Source organism: Terrapene carolina, unplaced genomic scaffold (genome assembly GCF_002925995.2).
Source record: "Terrapene carolina triunguis isolate 2854851 unplaced genomic scaffold, T_m_triunguis-2.0 Scaffold96, whole genome shotgun sequence".
Lineage (NCBI taxonomy): Eukaryota > Metazoa > Chordata > Testudines > Emydidae > Terrapene > Terrapene triunguis.
Genome location: NW_020664447.1, coordinates 73650506 through 73669577, shown reverse-complemented (window position 1 = coordinate 73669577; position 19072 = coordinate 73650506). Strand labels below are relative to the sequence as shown.

Here is a 19072-nt window from a genome sequence, read left to right as displayed (position 1 = left end):
ACCAAGTTTGAATGGACGTGGACACTGAACTAACCTCTTATTCTTAGTGGTGGTCCCTCCAGGTCAGGGTTTAGGCAAACTGAGACATTGCACGGCCGCTTCCCATGCTGTATCTGTTCTGTGGATAAATAGAAGACTTCACACTGTGGTACTGTTAATGCAGCGCCTCTCGCCAGCACCACAAATTCACTCCAACAATTAAAACACCACCATCACCACACACATACACAACAGCCGGAAAACAGAGGGTTAAATCTCTGAGCATGAAGAGAGAAAAGAAGAGAAGAAAAGAAGGTAAAAGATAGTTCCATAGAGGAAGCAAGAACCAGATTTAGCAATATTAAAGGAGGCCTTTTAGGAAAGCTCAAAGTCAAGGTCTTTTGATAAGAAATATAGGGCTAATTGCAAGGATTCAGCAAGAAATGGATATGTAAAGAGTCACAGAAAGAGTAAAAGGTAATGCTTAGGGACACTGAGGGATCAGTAGTTCATGGACATGCTTGTGCTGGCATAGGATAGACACACAATGAGTTTATTTTTCAGAGAAAGAGTTTGGGACAGAGCAGTTTGAAATGAGAGATGAAGAAAGAGAGGCATGGTACCCAGTTTAGCTGGACTGATGTAGAAAATATAAAGCAGCCACAAAATGATGTGAAGCTAGGGATTGTAAAAGTTCCCTTGAAAAATTCAGTTGGTGTCTCAAGCCACTGGAGGAAGTGACTAGAAGTGAGGTCTTTTGGAGAGAAAGGTGACAGATGTTGAAAAGAATGCTAGTGGATTCCCAACAAGAACATTAAGATGGAGCTCCTCAAAGATATAGTGATTAGAATATTGACTTGCCCACTTGGAAGACAGGTTCAATAGGTCACGTAAGAGGTAAATGATAAACTATATGGTTCTGAAATACTAAATGGGAAAAGCAGGTTATTGTATAAGTTATGCTAACTGAAGTTTCTGTCTGAGATAAACTTACTTGATATGTCAGAAGGCTACCATGGACCCGCTACCAATGATAAATTCTGTGCTTGATGATGTGGGGAAGGTTAGGAAGGGAAACTGACAATCCACTTCATTCTGAGAATGGATGTCACAAGAGAAGCCATGCCTCAGAGTCACAAATGTAATGGGACTGATGGGACTTAAAAGTGAAAACTGAATTAAGCACAATTTTTGAGACCAATCTCCCCACTAACTTGGCAGTGGGGACGTTCAACCAAGTGCTACGTTCCAGGTCAACGTTTTACAGTTCTTTCCCTCCCTCTTGTCACCTCCTGGTTTGCTAGTGAAATTCTAGGAAGCATCATTCTATTACGTCACAATGAAACATATGCCAGAATTCATCCTTCTGTGACAAATTCAATGAACTATAGAAGATTTCACACAAGAGAAAAAGAATGAAAAGAAGAGGTTAAAACTTTTTTCAGGTGGTTAGTGGGGACATTCTGTACTTAATTCAGTTTTCATTGTCTGCTTCGCATTTCACTCTTAATGAGAAACATGGAAACCCAGTATGAATTACTGAGCGGAAACCCCATGAGTTCTGCATGAGCTGGCAAAAGACTCCCAAGCGTCTGCCGATGGGGAAGTGAGAGTCTCCTTGGCATAAGGTTTAAATGCCTGATGTCTCAATATGATTGCAAAAGGTTTGTCTTTATAAAAATGATTCACACACAGTGGGTGAAATCCTGGCCCTGCTGAAGTCAGTGGCAATACTCAATTTGATCTCAATAGGGCCAGAATCTCACCTAGCTGTATACAAAACGGTAATGGCCATTATTTCAAAAGAAAAATATCCCACTACAATGGAGCCATGCTGATTCACACCAGCAGAGAATCTGGTATAATTCCACTGTAGACCTGAGCTTGGTTACTTTTCTCCAATGGAAGAATGGTAATGGCTCACTTATATTCACAACAATTGATCACCACAGAAAGAGACACTAACTGGTTTAAGGGAATGGAAATAAAGAATAGAGAAGCATAACTTACCAGTGTCCCAAGTGCTGATATTATGGGGTGCACTAGATTGGTGTTCCAGCTGTCTCTTCATTAGCTGGTTCATTGTCAGAGCTCCCAGGGAGCCCCTTTTCATCTGTCTGAACTGAGCTGCAAATCAGAATTTGAAAAGAGTTCAGAGAATCACACAAGCTGCTCTTATTCCCCCGATTTCGTCCATCAGCATGAAGGAGGTACTGATATCATCCACAAAGACCAGCTGCTTGGCTCTCAGAATTTTATTCAAAGTAATCTGCTCTATTCACATAGTCATACATGGTGAAATTCTGGCCTCACTTCAGTCCATGGCAAAAATCCTGTGGATTTCAGTGAAACCAGGATTTCATGCATAGTGTCTATCAATTCCTTGGCCTGTAATCTTTATTCTAAAATACAGTGAAACGTGTTCAAGACACCACCTTTATTAGACATCCCTAAAGCTTAAGAAACCATCCTAAAGCCAGACATCAAGTTAGACTGTGACTAGTCCATGTGTGCACATGCTGGGGGAGGGGACATCAGGATTGATTCTGGGGAGGATGTCTTCCCCAACAATCCCCTTTCATTTGCACACGCCATTCTAGAGTTAGTAGAATGACAGTCTCTGCACTTGGGAAAGCATGAGCACTGCTCCCTCTAGGCACCCCTTGGAAAAGAAAGTGGGTAAGGATCATGACCTTGTGCCCCACCCCCAGCACTGGCCTGCAGAGTGCAAGACACATTATGTGACTGGTGCATGCTGCAGTCTCACTGAACACCCTGCCACTCAGGGAGGGATTGCATCTCTCTCCGAAGCTCCCCAGGCGTGGGGTGACTCCATACCACCTTCTAGACAGGCCAGCATCTAAATAGCACAAAATGGCCCTTTTGTCCCCTCCACTATTATTAGAAGACCTCGTCCTTTAAGTAGCCAACTTCTGCTGGTCCATCAGGTTCCCAATTTCTATACTTTTTAATCTACATTGCTGTAAATTTTATTGAAAATGACTAGCTGACAATACTCCCTGAATAAACCATAACATAACCAGAAATTAAGACCAGTATTGTAATATATTTCCCTAATACTCAAATGGACAGAGAACCAGCTGATGGGATGCTCCCAACCGATCTTCTTTTTCCATTCCTTCAACAGGAAGCATCAAGAAGGATGAGGATGGCTCCCCTACTTTATCAACCCAGTCTGAGCAATGTATTTCCCCCAATGAAACCAAGACCATTACTCACAGCCTGAAACTGATTCTTGGGCCCTGAATCCGAAAAGCACTCGAGCACGTGCTTAAATCCATACCTATTCTGGATGCTTTTAAGCATGTAGATTTAAGCCTGAGTTTAAATATTTTCTTGAAGTCAGGCCTACATGATATCAATGTGTTCCTTCTTTGTCATGATCATTTTCATTTGCAACTAAAAGAAATCTAACATAGTTTAAAAATAGTATTAACATGATACCTGCCAGTAGAATAGTAGCCAGCTAAGCTTTAAAAAAAGGTCAAACAGTCCTTGACATCATTAACTGAAAAGGCAAAACTGGAGATGAGCACAAGCCATAAGGTTCAGATCCAAACTTTGCCCAAACTTTACTCAGATCCATCTCAGTGTCTAACTACAAAGAAGATTCAAACCCACATTAAATAGAATAATGGAATCATAGATAATGTAGGACTGGAAGGGACCTCTTTAGGTCACTTAGTCCAGTTCTTTGTGCTGAGGCAGGCCTAAGTATTATCTAGATCATCCCTGACAGGTGTTTGTCAAAACTGTTCTTGAAAACATCCAGTGACGGAGAGTCCACAAACTTCCTAGGTAATTTGTTCCGGTGCCTAACTACCCTCACAGTTAGAAAGTATTTCCTAATATCTAAATCTCTAAATATCTAACTCTCCTTTGCTGCAATTTAAGCCCATTACTTCTTGCCCTGATCTCATCTCATAAGGAGAACAATTTAAAGAACTTTCTAACAGAATAAGTACCAGTATCCAATTTATAATAAACAGAGCGATAACAACCACTGGGAATCTGCTCATTGAAACAATTTCATACACATCATAATGAGAAGTATTGTAGGTTCCCCCCATTTATGCAATACCCTTTCAACATATCAAAGCGCATTTAAACTCCATTCAGATTCAACAACAAAATTATCCAACTCTGCAGCAAACCAAACCTTGCATAAATGAGCTTCTGGAACTGAACCGAATTGTGATTCCATTCAATATTTAACTTTTTTGTTTTGTTTTGCAGCTGCCTTTCACAGCAAATTAGCAGAAAAATCTAATTTCCATCTCTTCCAGTGCAAGGGATTTTAAATAGATGCTTTATCAGTTTATCAAAGACCAAATTTCCAAATGAAAGAATGGCAATTAATTTCAGAACTGACAATGTTGCTTGGAGTGCAGAAGACTGTCAAAATCTAGGAAATTATCTCTTTGAACTTCCTTACCAGCTTTTATGATTGTAATTAAAGTTTTTTTTTAAATGCATATTCAACAGTACCACAGTGGTGGTGAGCTGGTTCGTGTTTCCAGAGTTATTTACCTGGTTTCTGAAGGACAGCTGTGATTTCAAACGTTGAAAAAACAAAAAAGCTGCCTCCAGCCTTTGAATCATAGAATATCAGGGTTGGAAGGGAGAGGTCATCTAGTCCAACCCCCTGCTCAAAGCAGGACCAATTCCCAACTAAATCATCCCAGCCAGGGCTTTGGCAAGCCTGACCTTAAAAACCTCCAAGGAAGGAGATTCCACCACCTCCCTAGGTAACCCATTCCAGTGCTTCATCACCCTCCTAGTGAAAAAGTTTTTCCTAATATCCAACCTAAACCTCCCCCACTGCAACTTGAGACCATTACTCCTTGTTCGGTCATCTGGTACCACTGAGAACAGTCTAGATCCATCCTCTTTGGAACCCCCTTTCAGGTAGTTGAAAGCAGCTATCAAATCCCCCCTCATTCTTCTCTTCTGCAGACTAAACAATCCCAGTTCCCTCAGCCTCGCCTCGTAAGTCATGGGCTCCAGCCCCCTAATCATTTTTGTTGCCCTCCGCTGGACTCCCTCCAATTTGTCCACATCCCTTCTGTTGTGGGGAGACCAAAACTGGACACAGAACTCCAGATGAGGCCTCACCAATGTCGAATAGAGGGGAATGATCACGTCACTCGATCTGCTGGCAATGCCCCTACTTATACAGCCCAAAATGCCGTTAGCCTTCTTGGCAACAAGGGCACACTGTTAACGCATATCCAGCTTCTCGTCCACTGTAACCCCTAGGTCCTTTTCTGCAGAACTGCTGCCTAGCCATTCAGTCCCTAGTCTGTAACAGTGAATGGAATTCTTCCGTCCCAAGTGCAGGACTCTGCACTTGTCCTTGTTGAACCTCATCAGGTTTCTTTTGGCCCAATCCTCTAATTTGTCTAGGTCCCTCTGTATCCTATCCCTACCCTCCGGCGTATCTACCACTCCTCCCAGTTTAGTGTCATCTGCAAACTTGCTGAGAGTGCAGTCCACGCCATCCTCCAGATCATTAATGAAGATATTGAACAAAACCGGCCCCAGGCCCTTGGGCCAGTCCACTTGAAACCAGCTGCCAACTAGACATGGAGCCATTGATCACTACCCGTTGAGCCCGACGATCTAGCCAACTTTCTATCCACCTTATAGTCCATTCATCCAGCCCATACTTCTTTAACTTGCCAGCAAGAATACTGTGGAAGACCGTATCAAAAGCTTTGCTAAAGTCAAGGAATAACACATCCACTGCTTTCCCCTCATCCACAGACCCAGTTATCTCCTCATAGAAGGCAATTAGGTTAGTCAGGCATGACTTGCTCTTGGTGAATCCATGCTCACTGTTCCTGATCACTTTCCTCTCCTCTAAGTGCTTCAGAATTAATTCCTTGAGGACCTGCTCTATGGTTTTTCCAGGGACTGAGGTGAGACTGACTGGCCTGCAGTTCCCTGGATCCTCCTTCTTCCCTTTTTTAAAGATGGGGACTACATTAGCCTTTTTCCAGTCATTCGGGACCTCCCCTGATCACCATGAGTTTTCAAAGATAATGGCCAATGGCTCTGCAATCACATCCGCCAACTTCTTTAGCACCCTCGGATGCAGTGCATCCGGCCCCATGAACTTGTGCTTGTCCAGTTTTTCTAAATAGTCCCAAACCACTTCTTTCTCCACAGAGGGCTGGTCACCTCTTCCCCATACTGTGCTGCCCAGTGCAGCAGTCTGAGAGCTGACCTTGTTTGTGAAGACAGAGGGGAAAAAAAGCATTTAGTACATTAGCTTTTTTCACATCCTCTGTCACTAGTTGCCTCCCTCATTCAGTAAGGGGCCCACACTTTCCTTGACTTTCTTCTTGTTGCTAACATACCTGAAGAAACCCTTCTTGTTACTCTTAACATCTCTTGCTAGCTGCAACTCCAAGTATGATTTGGCCTTCCTGATTTCACTCCTGCATGCCTGAGCAATATTTTTATGCTCCTCCCCGGTCATTTGTCCAATCTTCCACTTCTTGTAAGCTTCTTTTTTCCCGTTAAGATCAGCAAAGATTTCACTGTTAAGCCAAGCTGGTCGCCTGACATATTTACTATTCTTTCTACACATCGGGATGGTTTGTTCCTGCAACCTCAATAAAGATTCTTTAAAATACAGCCAGTTCTCCTGAACTCCTTTCCTGCTCATGTTATTCTCCCAGGGGATCCTGCCCATCAGTTCCCTGAGGGAGTCAAAGTCTGAACTGTATTGGAGCCAAGTCGGTCGCTACAGAAAAGCATGTGACATTTCATGTAGTATGATTGTACCAATAGAAACATTATTTCGATGATCTGTTTTCTACCAATAAGTTGAAAAAGTCTAGGGAGCAGATCCTCAGCTGCTGTAAATTGTCATAATAATTCAGTTGGAGTTAGGACAATGTGTATCAGCTGAAGATCTACCCCTATGTTTCTTTCTGTCTGTGGAAATTCCTATGGGAGAAGACAGGATCTCTGGGAATTTTTCATGATCAGGATTGTTTGACAATGTATGTGTCTATAAACCAGCAGCCTAAGTATAATTATGTATTCGTATTACAGTAATGAGTAGTGCCCTCAACAGAGATCAAGGCCCCACTGTACTGAACACTGAACAAACCCATAGCAAGAGACAGCCCCTGCTCCAAAGAGCTCAAAAGCGAAATAGACAAGAAAGACAAAGAAAACATTTTTATCCCCATTTTACAGATGGAAACTGAGACACAGAGACAAAAAGGGACAGATTTACAGAGGTCTTTAGGTGCCTAATGATGCAGAAAGGTACCTAGTGGGGTTCAAACAAGCATCTCAGCAGGGTAGGTGCCTCATGTCTAATGACATCAGTGGGAATTCAGCGGCTAACCTGTCCCAATTTAGGTGCTTTTGGAAATCCCCCTAAGTGCCTAGCTGCATCTTTAGCTGCCTAAATACTTTGTAAATCTGGCCCTCTGGACTTGCCCAAGGTCACACTGGAAGTTGGTAGTGCAGCTGGAGAACTGATTCCAGCTCTGCCTGAGTCCTAGACTGGTGTCCTAACCTCAAGACCATCCTTCCTTTTATAGGCCTGATATTACTTCCTCTTAAGTCAGTGGTTCTTGGATATCACTAAATAAATTAATACTCAGCATTTTTATAGCACCCTATGGGCCTGTTTCTCCTCTCACTTAAACCCCATTTGCATCAGTGTAACACCATTGGCTCCACCCAAAATCTTCAAAGAACTTCACTAATTTAAATGATTAACGCTCACAGCTCTCCTGCAGTGTAGTTATTATTATCTCTGTTTTACAATTGGTTAAGTAGCTTTTCTGAGACCACATAGCTAGTAATAGAATTCTGGGGAGTTTCTATCTCCTGTTCCTGTGCTTAGACAACTAGATAATGCTACATCTCATTCAAAGAGCACACACAACTTCAGCAAAAGGCTGAGTTCAGCTACCACCTCCTCAAAATTCCACTTATTGCTTAAGGTTGTACAATGCATATGCAGCAAATCAATGTTCATGAAGTTTGCTATGTCACAATAAACCTTGTAGTCCTTAATTGCAAATCTAACAATTCACCACACAAATATGCTTTCAGTCACGTAAAGTTTGGAGGAAGATAATGTTCCAGATGCTGATGCATATTAGATGTACAAATGCAGTAACTGAGTTTCAGTTCTTCAATCTAGGGGAAAACTTACTTGATATGGAAGAGTGACTACTTGTCTCTGGCACACCTGCTTCAAGTGTTGGAGCAGAAGATGATTCTCTTGGCATTTCCAGAGTTGAAAGTCCTTTAGCAGTGGGATCTGCAAATGGAAATGGTGCTTAAACTCTGAGTGCATTATTTAAAAATCAGAGAACATTTTTTCATCAGCTTCCTTCTCTGATTTGCCATTTTCACCTCTTTTCAATGTTCCATTTGCCATCTGGCACCTCCAGTGGCTATACACATGTGGTGATGTTACAGGTGCACAGGGAATTGTTTCTAAATCACTTTTTAAAGGAGATTTGTGGATAAGCCTCTTGGAGACTATTCATATATAGTACATACTATAATGAATAAATGTACATAAAGGACCTGACTGATCTCAGTTACAAAGTGTACATCAGGGCTAACTTAATGGAAGTCAATGGAGTAACACTGGTGTAAATCCAGTGTAAATGACAGAATGCCACAACTCTTGCAATATTTGGTATTATTCTTGAAGCCTCAGTTCCTAAAGTTATTTGATTGTGTGAGAATCTCCGCTTTCATTTAAAAAAAAAAAATTTACTGCTGTCAGAGTTGCAGAGAAAAACTTGAAAATATGCATCCTAAAGGTTAAAAAACTGGAAAAGAATCCCAAATATATGATTTTTTAAAATCTCATGATTTTTAAGCTAATCTCATGATTTCTGACCAGCTGAAGTTATCAAAACTGGAAGAGACAAACCCAACATCTCTCCAGGCATTACTAGCTGTCTTGTGCAAGCACAAAATAACTAAGAAAATGTGAACTTATATATTATTATAAAAAAATCTCAAGCAGGAACCCATGGATTGCTCATTTGAAGAAACAGATCATCTGGATGTTCCACTGGGAAACAAATTACGTCAGAATCCTTTCCAAAGATATTAAAGCATGCAAGTTTCAGCATTTTGCAATAGGTGCTTGAAACTGTAACCAGCAAATTATGATAACCACATCAACCCTACTTTCCTAAACTATAATAAATGTATTCACAAACTAGTAAACTGATCAGGATGATAAAAGAAACATAAAGCCCTTAGATAATAAGATATGTAACTCATTCTGGTCACTACCAGCAACATACAGCATTATAAACCAAGGTCATCTAATGGGACATTGTGAATGTTTTATGAGGCTGTATAATAATACACTCAGCAATGCGTAATCATGTTGCTCTTCAGTGGCTAAATATTTTGACACTAGGCATGATGCTAACATCTCTGATGTGCGTCAGAGCTGTGACAACCATTCCAGTTCAACAGATGTTTGTGAATGTACGTGTGAAACCTGATTCTCATTGATTTGCAGGCCAGGCTCTAATGGTGAAAAAGGGGTTGAGTCTGAACAAACCCAGTTTTCCCGTGGCCACCTCCCTTTGCAAACCTGTACAAAGGGTTTAGGATCAGTTGGTTCATTTTCACCTGGTTGCACTGGCTCTTTGGCTCACTGGAACCACAAGTGGGACTAGGCTTCAGCCCTGACAGAACACCAACACTGATCGCAGTTAAACACATTTACCCTTGCAAAACTGGAATCTAGTTATCACATCACCTATAACATAAAATAATGAGACTGTTCTCATTAATGGGGGGGATGGAAGGGTGATTACAGGAGGTGGAGCTAGACATACACAAAAACTAGGCTTCACTTCTCATGCAACAAGATAACTCTAGTCTTAGGGATATTTTACCTTTTAAACCTGTGATATCATTAATTATTGTGTGTGACCCCAACTGAGCAATAAGTCCTCAAAAATACTGATGGTACTAGGCCACTGCCTCCAAAGTCAGAGAGAAGAAGGGGCCACCATACATTTTTTTAAATTCTTTCTGGCTTTTCTAGTTGGATCAGAGCATATAACTTCTGTCTTGTGGAGAAACCAAATGAAAATACTTTGTGTTGAGATCAGTTCAACCAATCAGAGCTACAGCAGAAATATCATGTAATCTCTCCCAATAAACTGGGGCTGAACTTGAAATATACCACAAATGATGGACTAATAAAGCTCATGGATATCCAATACAGCAAAAACAAAAGTATTTCATGGGAACATTTTGTGAAGAACAAACTTCAAGCAAATCTCTACTGGTTTCAAGAGACAGGCTGAACTCAAACCAAAGCTGACTTGGAATTAGATTCCAAAAGTCCTAGTCTATACAATCTTCTTGCTATCTATTGACTGCAGCCTGCAGAGGAAACAAGTTCTAAGAACAGCGAGTGAATGTTGCACAGATTACATTTATAGATTTTAAGGCAAGAAGAGACAATTGTGATCATCTAGTCCAACCTCCTGACACACGCCATAGAATTTCACCCACTAATTCCTATATCAAGCCCAACAACACTTGTGGTTGAACCAGAGCATCTCTTTTAGGTATGCCATCACCCATACATGATACTTGTGTAGAGAGTACATTCCTAATTGATTCCAACACCTTTGACAGCAAATTCACTGAGAAGCAGACACTCTGGAAGGGTACATCTATATGAGATCAGTTCTGATATTTTATATCCTACTGTCTGGTATGTAAACAGGACCGAGTGATCAAACAGATACATTACTGAAAACTTAATAAATAATAACAGCTTTTGGTTTGGTTTGTGGTTGTCCTCACCTGTCTCTTTCTGTTCCCCCAGCTTGTCTAGAACGTTGAAGGAAATGTCAAGGTATTCTCTCTGTATAGCACTCACAGCAATCTTTCTCTGTTTTCTCTGCCTGGGAACAATCTGAATCTTAAATTCTGACTCCTCAGCTTCTTCCTCCTGTTTCTGTTCTGTATCAGATTCTGTGCTGGCATCAAGCTTATCAGGTTCTGTTTGGTTTTCAGAGTCTTCAGGAACCTTAATAAGGACAGTTTTTACATTTGAACTTGGAACTGGTCCACTAGGTTTAATTTCTTCCACGCTAAGCTCAGAGTTATCATCAAGGGACATCTCAGGGAGTGCAAATGACTTTTGCAATAGGTCTCGCTTTTGCTTAAGTGTTAGTGGGCTCCCGCAGGACACATCTTGAAGCTCCTCTGGCTTAGCTAACTCTTCAAAGTCTTTTTGATCTTTGGGAGCTGTGGAGGGGATTTCCTTTTTTCCTAATGAAACATTATTGCTCGCATCCTTAGATGTAAAGTCTTTGGAGCAATCCTCAATGCTGAACTGCACGAGGCGGGTTGCACTGAGGCTGAGGGCAGAGGCACTGATGAGAGATGAGGGAGATGACACGGCAGTTTTGCCAGAGACACCATCATTTAATTGGTTTGTTGTTTCTTCTTCTTCATCACTCTCCACTATTCTCAGGGGAGGAAGTGGTTCAAAGACTAGAGAGTCACTGTCTGAAGTGGAAAGGATTGAATGCTTGTCAGGCCCTGATGTTGAGTCAGAGGACAAATCTATCAGATCTAAATCCTCTTTAAGAACAGGAGGTTTCATTGGAGAATCCATTTTTACTTCATATGTTTCCATGCAGTTTAGCCTGACTTCTGGTATGACAGGTCTCCTTATTTCCCGGAAGCTTTCCATGACAGAAGGATTCTCTTGTGTCTCTGTATTTTCAGTCCTGGTAGAAGAATTCTGTCTAGGTCGTCCATAATCATTCTGTCTATGCATGGTATAAGCAGCAGTGGTGGGTGGTTTATCTAAGTCACACCGGTCTATGCAGGACTTCCTACGATGTTCATCTAATGAAAACAACAGGGAGTCTGCATTCCCTATATCAAGAGATTTTTGTTTTAGAGAGCGCAGGTTTTTTTTCTGAATGCTTTCTTCTCTCACACAGTGTAGAATGCTGTCTTGTAACGCCCCAGTTTCTCTATATTCAGCCAGTTCTATTTCACCTGATTAAAACAGAAAAAGCTAGTACTATTTTACTTGGAGATTTTTGGCAGAAATCATGTCGTCATCTCATAGTTCAGCACACGACTGACATTTCAGATACAAACCCAGTGTTATGACAGTTAATCTTCAATCAAAATCATCTGAGATTTCTTTTAATCTCAGAGTCACACTACAAAGAATTTTGCCACAGGCAACAAAAAAGCCACTGCCCAGATCACTTTACTCAGACCATTAGATTGTAAAAGCAAATTCTCAGCTTCCACCAAATGTGCCCTTGATAGGGTCTATTTGGTGCTATATATTGAATAAAAGACGGTGTGGTGAAAAGGTTTTATTGGCATCCATTTGGGACGGCTGCATTACTTATGAGTGGTGAAGCCACGCAGTAGTTATGTGGGTCATCCCAAACATACATCAATATCACCTTTACCGCCCTGTATTCAGTATATGGTATATATGTTAGAGGAAAACGTTTTTAGAAATATTTTATTTTGCTGTAGCACTGCTATAGTACCAAGGAGCCCTGGTCATTATTGGTACTATAGATCATTCTGCCTTGGAAACCCAACGCCAAAAACAGAAGGAAAAATTACTCCAAATGTTCAGCCTAGAGATGGTCAGAAAAATAATTTTTTGCCACATAAAATAGGGTCATTTAAAACCCAAAAAATTGAAAACTGAACATTTTTCAGGTTTGGGCAAACAATAACTGATTTTTTTAAGCAATGGAAACCAAAACATTTTCAACAACATTGGCATTATTTCCACAAAAATTTCCATTTCATCAAAAAGCCAACTTCTGTCAAAAGAGAAGCTTCAACTGAAAATTTCAACCAACGCCAGTTTAGCCATTAGTAGAAGAGGAAAAATTTAGAAACTTCTCAAACTGACCTTTAAAAAGTTTTTCTATATATTTTAGTGTCACGTTTTAACAAGAAACTATTGATTTTGTGGCCCAAAATAAGATGCCTTAAAGAGGCCTTATTTCTGGAAAGTACTGAGCACTCATTCTCTGAAAATCAAACTCCTACGAGTGTGTGAATGAGAATATTAAAATGATGCATAGTGACAAAGTATACATAAATTAAGGTTTTAGCATGACACAAGCAGCAGATAATCATATTTCTTCACAAATTAACTCTGATAAAAAAATTCATACTTCTCTGGGCATTCATCTCAACTGGTTGATATTTCACCATTTTGCTGCCACCAATTCTTTTCAGTCTTGCAAAGAATGTTTGCGACTCTTTACTGCAGGGTCCAGTTGGGGTATCATGAATATCAGATTCATCAAAGACACTGTCTTCCTCTGCTTGGGAAAGAAAATCATTATTATTCTTCAGAGTCAGGTCTTGCACAAGAGACAGAGCCAATGGACCAAATCCTCAGCTGCTACACATCAGTTTTTAAAGTAGAAAATTCAAAACATTCTATAGGTTTGTAAAGAAACACATATCACGGTAATACCATTCAAAAAACACTTTACAGCTTGAACGATTAAGGTCTGAAAAGTAAGGAATAGAATTTTTTTCTAAGCAATTAATGCTTCTTGTAGCATTCGCCATGCACAGTATACGGTGAGATCCTCAGCTGGCATAAATTGGTGCAGCTCCATTGAAGTCAACAGACCTGTCACAACTAGTACAGTGAAGTACAGCAGAGATGTTGGGAGAGATGGTGGATGCTGGGCAAATGCATCCTCTGCATCAGGACTAGTGCTGACTGAGATAGGATTACTCCTATTGTTAGTCCTTTGAGCAGGAGCAAAATGTACCCCTGCCTAGCATTTGCTGATGATAGTGGCATATGCATTAGCTGACTGGAGGCTAAATATGACTGTTAATCTGTAGACCACGCACACACACACACACACCCCTGGGGATGTGGGAAAGGACCAGCCCTTCAGTTTTCCAAAACACTATGGCCTACTTCTTGCAGGTTTGGGAAAAACCTTCCTGTACCCTCTTCCTGTTCTTCCACACTAGTAAGCACAGGATGAGATTCATCCCTCAGTTTAATAATAATAATAATACTCTGTGCTAATATAGTAACAGTTTGTCCATATAAAGACCATTTCATTTGTGCATTGCAAAGCACTTCCCAAAAGTCTGGCAAAGTAAGTAAGTAAGTAGTATTCTCCCTACTTTACATAAGATGAAACTAAGATGAAGTGTGGTCCAAGGCCACACAGTGGGTCTAGGTCCGTAGCAGAGACAAGATTAGAACTCAGGGTTTCTTCAATCCTTACAAACTGCCCATTCTCCTAGACCACGATTCCACAAGTATCTAGACATCCCTTAAAGATGTCCTTTAGAATTACTAAATCTCAGCCCTCAAATTTGATTCCATTTTACAGGCTAGCATATTGCCAGTTCTCCCTATCACTATAGCTTACTTGTACAGATCAAGGCAAAGACAAAAAGATGGGGAAATTAGTCCAGAGTCATCTGAAGAAACAAAATATTCTGGGCCTGATTCTCAGTAACACTAAGGCCTCTTTGTGCTGCCCTAGCAGCATAAAGGTGTCTTAAAGTTGTTGTAAATATAAAATATATAATTCACAACCATTTGAGGGCCCCTTTACACTTGCAGAGTGGTGTAAGGTAGCCTTAGTGTAAATGAGAATTTTAGCCTCTCTTTGACAGACACGTTTATCATTCAACTTTTCAAAATGCCAAGCACTAAGCAACATGCAGCAAAGCAGAAAAGGTACTGACATAAATAAAATGACTGAGTGGGCAGAAAACGCATTCTAATTTTACTCATTTTGTCTTTTATCCTGCAGGTATAGTCTTTCACAAAAGTCTTAAGTAGATTTTAATCACAGTGAAACTGGATAAACTCTAGGTACCCAGCCCACACTCAGTAAAAGAAAGGTTTTAGAAACTGAGGGTAAATTTTCCCCCTCTGTAAGTATTTTTCTCATGCAGGAAAAACAGATTGCTGCATACCAGGAAGAGTCTTTGTCAGGTAAGAAGGTAATAACACATTCACTAAAAGGCAGCTATGTTTTATCATCAATAGAACCCCTCTATGAAATTATCAAATTGATTTATAATAATAAAATTTGCAATTGTATAGGTTCTTACCCAGGGATATCAAGCCACTTTTCCAAACACTAATGTTATACTCCATCACTGAAATGAATATTCATTTAGATTTTAGTGCACCAACAAGAAAATCAGCTCCAAATATGCCCCTGTATTACTGTACCGATTTCATAACTGGTAAAGTGAGGTGCAGAGAAACTAGCTCAATTCTTAAGAGCAGACAGAAAAAGCTGGGAATAGAATCCAGGAATCTGACTCTCAGTCCTGCCTCTAACTGCTAGATCACACTCCCTCATCACCCATGGCTTAATTAATTAAACCAGTGGCTAGTGCAGAAATTTAAATATTTAAAATACCTTTTTCCTTTTCACTGTATCGGCTTATGTTACTGTTGTCACTGTACAAAGGACCGGCTGTGGCATGTGGCTTGCAGCTGTGGTACTGGGCGTTGAGTGTGTTGACTGTTATGTAGATCAGATGCAGCACAATCTTGCTGATGTCACAGTCTCTGTACGGATACTATTCAGTGAAATAAAAAGATTTTACCTTAAAAACTAACTTTTCCTCTTGATTGGTCTACAGTAGGCCCTTCCCTTGAATAAATATTTAGGTAATAATATAGAAATGGCCAAACATATTGCCTTCTGGTGGCCCTTGGCACGCCTATGATCTTATGTTTCTAAATACATGCTAGAAAGCAGAAATATTCCTCCACTTTGTAAAGAATGCTTTATAAAAAGAAACTGGTTTATAGATAAAACATTTTGAAGAATTACCTATGAGGATAGTTTAATATATGATTTCCTTGGTTTTTATATGATAAAGCAGCCTGTTAATGATACCTCAAGAGGTCTTACCAGATCTATTTGCAAAATATTTGCTATTTCACTGATTTCCAATTTCTCCATTTTCAGGCACATCAAATCTAACCACTAGAATTGTGTTCTGTATGTCAAATTACTGTCAAAGCTTCAGATCTCAGCTCCAGTAGATACTTTACTGAAGTTATGTTCTTTACAACTCACATAAAAACATTATGTGAATTCAGAACTCCAGTTGTTAAATTGACACTATTAACTTAAAATGTAGTCAATTTTTTAAGTAACATCAGATATTACATCTGAGTCCACCTGCCAGTTTTGTGGTTTTACAACCCATTTTCCTGTATTCAAAAACATTTTTCTTGCTCAAGCTGTTAGGTGAAAAATCCACATCAACAATGGGGGACTAGCTACTTGACTATACAGGGTGAACTGTGAAACTAATTTACACAAATTGAAATTAAATACCCAAAGTAAACAAACTGAAAGAAGAGAGAAAAACGTTTCCCTCTAATCCCTTTTGGTTTTAGTAGGCTTAGGCATCACTTGAAACAAAATTTAGAGTGAAATGTGAATGTTAAGATAACAGCACCGCTTCAAGACAACGAACCTTGTAAAGGATGACAAGTAACGCCTTTAACCACATCTGCCGAATGTGAGGTTTGATGGACCAGAGGGAGCAGCGGGGAGGCTGCTGGAAGTAATGTCTTAGTTGAGGACAAGTGCAATACTTCAGCACCTGAACCACTAATGGAAGGAGATGTTTTCCCAGGTTAATGTTATAGTCCATCACCTGAAATGAATATTCATTTAGATTTTAGTGCACCAACAAGAAAATCAGCTCCTCTTATGTTAGCAATTGCCATACTACAACAGCAGCTTAAATTCTGGGAAGGCGAAGGGAAATAAGGGCCTGCAGGGAGTTTCCACAATCACCTAGAAAGCTTTCAGGAAGTTTGCTATTTTGTTAGCTCTTTGCATGGTATCAGCATGATGAGTCATTTACTACAACACTGCCACTATGTTATTTATCATTTCAAAACAGACTATTGGCAACATTTTCAAACCTCCCCAATTAAGTTGCAGAGACAATATACGTATCACTGTCTGCTGTGGTTTCTAAATACCTTTTTCTTGTGTAGAAACTGAGGATGTGCATCAACACATGTGTGTTCACGCCTTGCCTATAAAATGTAGCTCAGCAGATCAAATTCTGCCTTCAGTTATAATAATTTTTATCAACAGGTTTGCACAAGAGCAAATTAAGGCAAAAACTGGGCCTTTATGTCGTGTTATATTGTGAGGCAATGCAAAAAAAAAATTGTTTGGGGGGGGGGGGGAATCAGTTAGCCAGGCAAATGGATTTTGAACTATAAAACAACTGAATGTTGCACATCTCTTGCATAAATACCGTCCTAGTACTGAAGGATGCGAGCACATTTTACTCTTTTAATACATTGTTCAATTAATACTTTACATTTATTGCATTGAAAGTCAATACGCTCCTAACTGCCTGAATCACTTTTGAAAAAAGCATGTAAGCTCCTAAATCACTTACGCACTTTTGAAAATTTTCTCCAAGGCATAACTATGTTATAAACCACTTTCCAAACAAAAATGCTCAGTGATGTAAAATGGTTCATCCTGTAATGAGACCCTGTTTAGCTAGATGGGGAAAGTGTGTTAGCAAGAGGTGTGTTTAAAAACAGCTCTGGCTAGCACAGTCTGAACTGTAGTGTGCACAGGGCCTGCTCATATTACAAAATATATCATGCTCGGACACTCATGTGTTATAACATAGTTTGATCATGGATGTACAAACAGGACCAAACAAACTTATACCCATGTTAGTTAACCAGCTACATTTGCCAACTCTCATGATCTTATCATGAGTCTTTTGATATTTGGTGTTGTTCTTCAATTCCCAGGTCCCGGAGTCATGTGATCACCCGAGACTCTCATATCTCTTTGAGAAAGTAAGTTTCTAGCTCTCATAATTGCAGAGAAAAGCTTGAAAATGTCAGCTCTAAAGGTTCCAATATCAGGAGGCTAATAAAACTTATCCACATTTTTTTTAATCTCATGATTTTTAAGTCAATCTCATGATTTTGTGGGCCTGACATGATTTTTAAATACTTTGGCTTAGCAATACCTAGGGTGACCAGATGTCCCGATTTTATCGGGACTGTCCCGATATTTGCTTGTTTGCCCGCGTCCCGACCAATGTTAGGTCGGGACACTGGACAAACAAGCAAATGCTCCGGAGCCCGGAAGTGCTTGCGCCCCCCCTCCCCCCGCCGCCCCGACTCCGCCCCCTCCTTCCCCCATTGGCTCCCTCCCCAAATCCCCGCCTCTTCCACAGGCTCGCCATTCCGCCTCCCTCCACAAGCGCTGGAGGGAGGCCCCGGAGACGCAGTGGAGCGCGGGGCCGGGGCGAGTGAGAGTCTGGCCTGGCCCCGAGCGCAGGCAGGACTCAGTCGGGTGGTACTGGAGGGAGAGGAGGGGGGCGGCCTGCGGGGCCAGGCGGCGGCTGTTCTCCCCACCTGGGCAGCGGGACTCGGGAGCAGCCGCTGCTGCAGCTCCCACTGCCGCGGGGGGAGGAAGCGGCCATGGCGCTCGGCCCCGAACCCCCCGAGCCCGGGCCTACTGCGGGGACCCAGCAGTGTGCACGCTGTGCCCAGCCCCTGGCCAGTCGCGTCTGGGCTGGCTGCCCAGCTGGTGCAATCCCGCGGGCAGCCCCGGAGTGGGGGCAGCAGGCTCCAGCCCCCCCGTCCCGCTCAGGTCCCGCAGGGGAACGAACGGGGCTGGGCTGCCGATGTCTCCGTGGGATTGCACCAGCTGGGCAGCCAGCCCAGACGCGACTGGCCAGGGGCTGGGCGCAGCGTGCGCGCTGCTGGGTCCCCGCAACGGGCCCGGGGGGTTCGGGCCTGGGTGCCAGAGCCGCAGCCGCCGAGCTTGGCCATTGGCTGCTTCCTCCCCCCGCGGCAGTGGGAGCTGCAGCAGCGGCTGCTCCCAAGTCCCGCTGCCCAGGTGGGGAGAACAGCCACCGCCTTGCCCCGCGGGCCGCCCCCACTCCTCTCCCTCCAGGTACCGCCTGACTGAGTCCTGCCTGCGCTCGGGGCCAGGCCGGACTCTCACTCACCCCGGCCCCA

At 41.7% G+C, this 19072-nt stretch overlaps 1 protein-coding gene across 4 annotated transcripts in view; it reads right to left on the bottom strand.

The window, feature by feature from the left end:
• Positions 1 to 19072, bottom strand: part of UNC79 (unc-79 homolog, NALCN channel complex subunit) — a 139209-nt gene that overhangs the window by 52728 nt on the left and 67409 nt on the right. For 2 of the 4 annotated variants that reach the window (XM_026651282.2, XM_026651284.2), the window contains 7 exons: positions 16531 to 16713; positions 15456 to 15618; positions 13209 to 13361; positions 10837 to 12048; positions 8189 to 8296; positions 1990 to 2106; positions 35 to 118 (listed from right to left, as the gene is read on the bottom strand). In XM_026651282.2, coding sequence (XP_026507067.1) covers positions 35 to 118; positions 1990 to 2106; positions 8189 to 8296; positions 10837 to 12048; positions 13209 to 13361; positions 15456 to 15618; positions 16531 to 16713 — 2020 coding nt within the window. The remainder of the gene's footprint in view (positions 1 to 34; positions 119 to 1989; positions 2107 to 8188; positions 8297 to 10836; positions 12049 to 13208; positions 13362 to 15455; positions 15619 to 16530; positions 16714 to 19072) is intronic. The other 2 variants (XM_026651283.2, XM_026651285.2) reach the window with 1 other exon arrangement.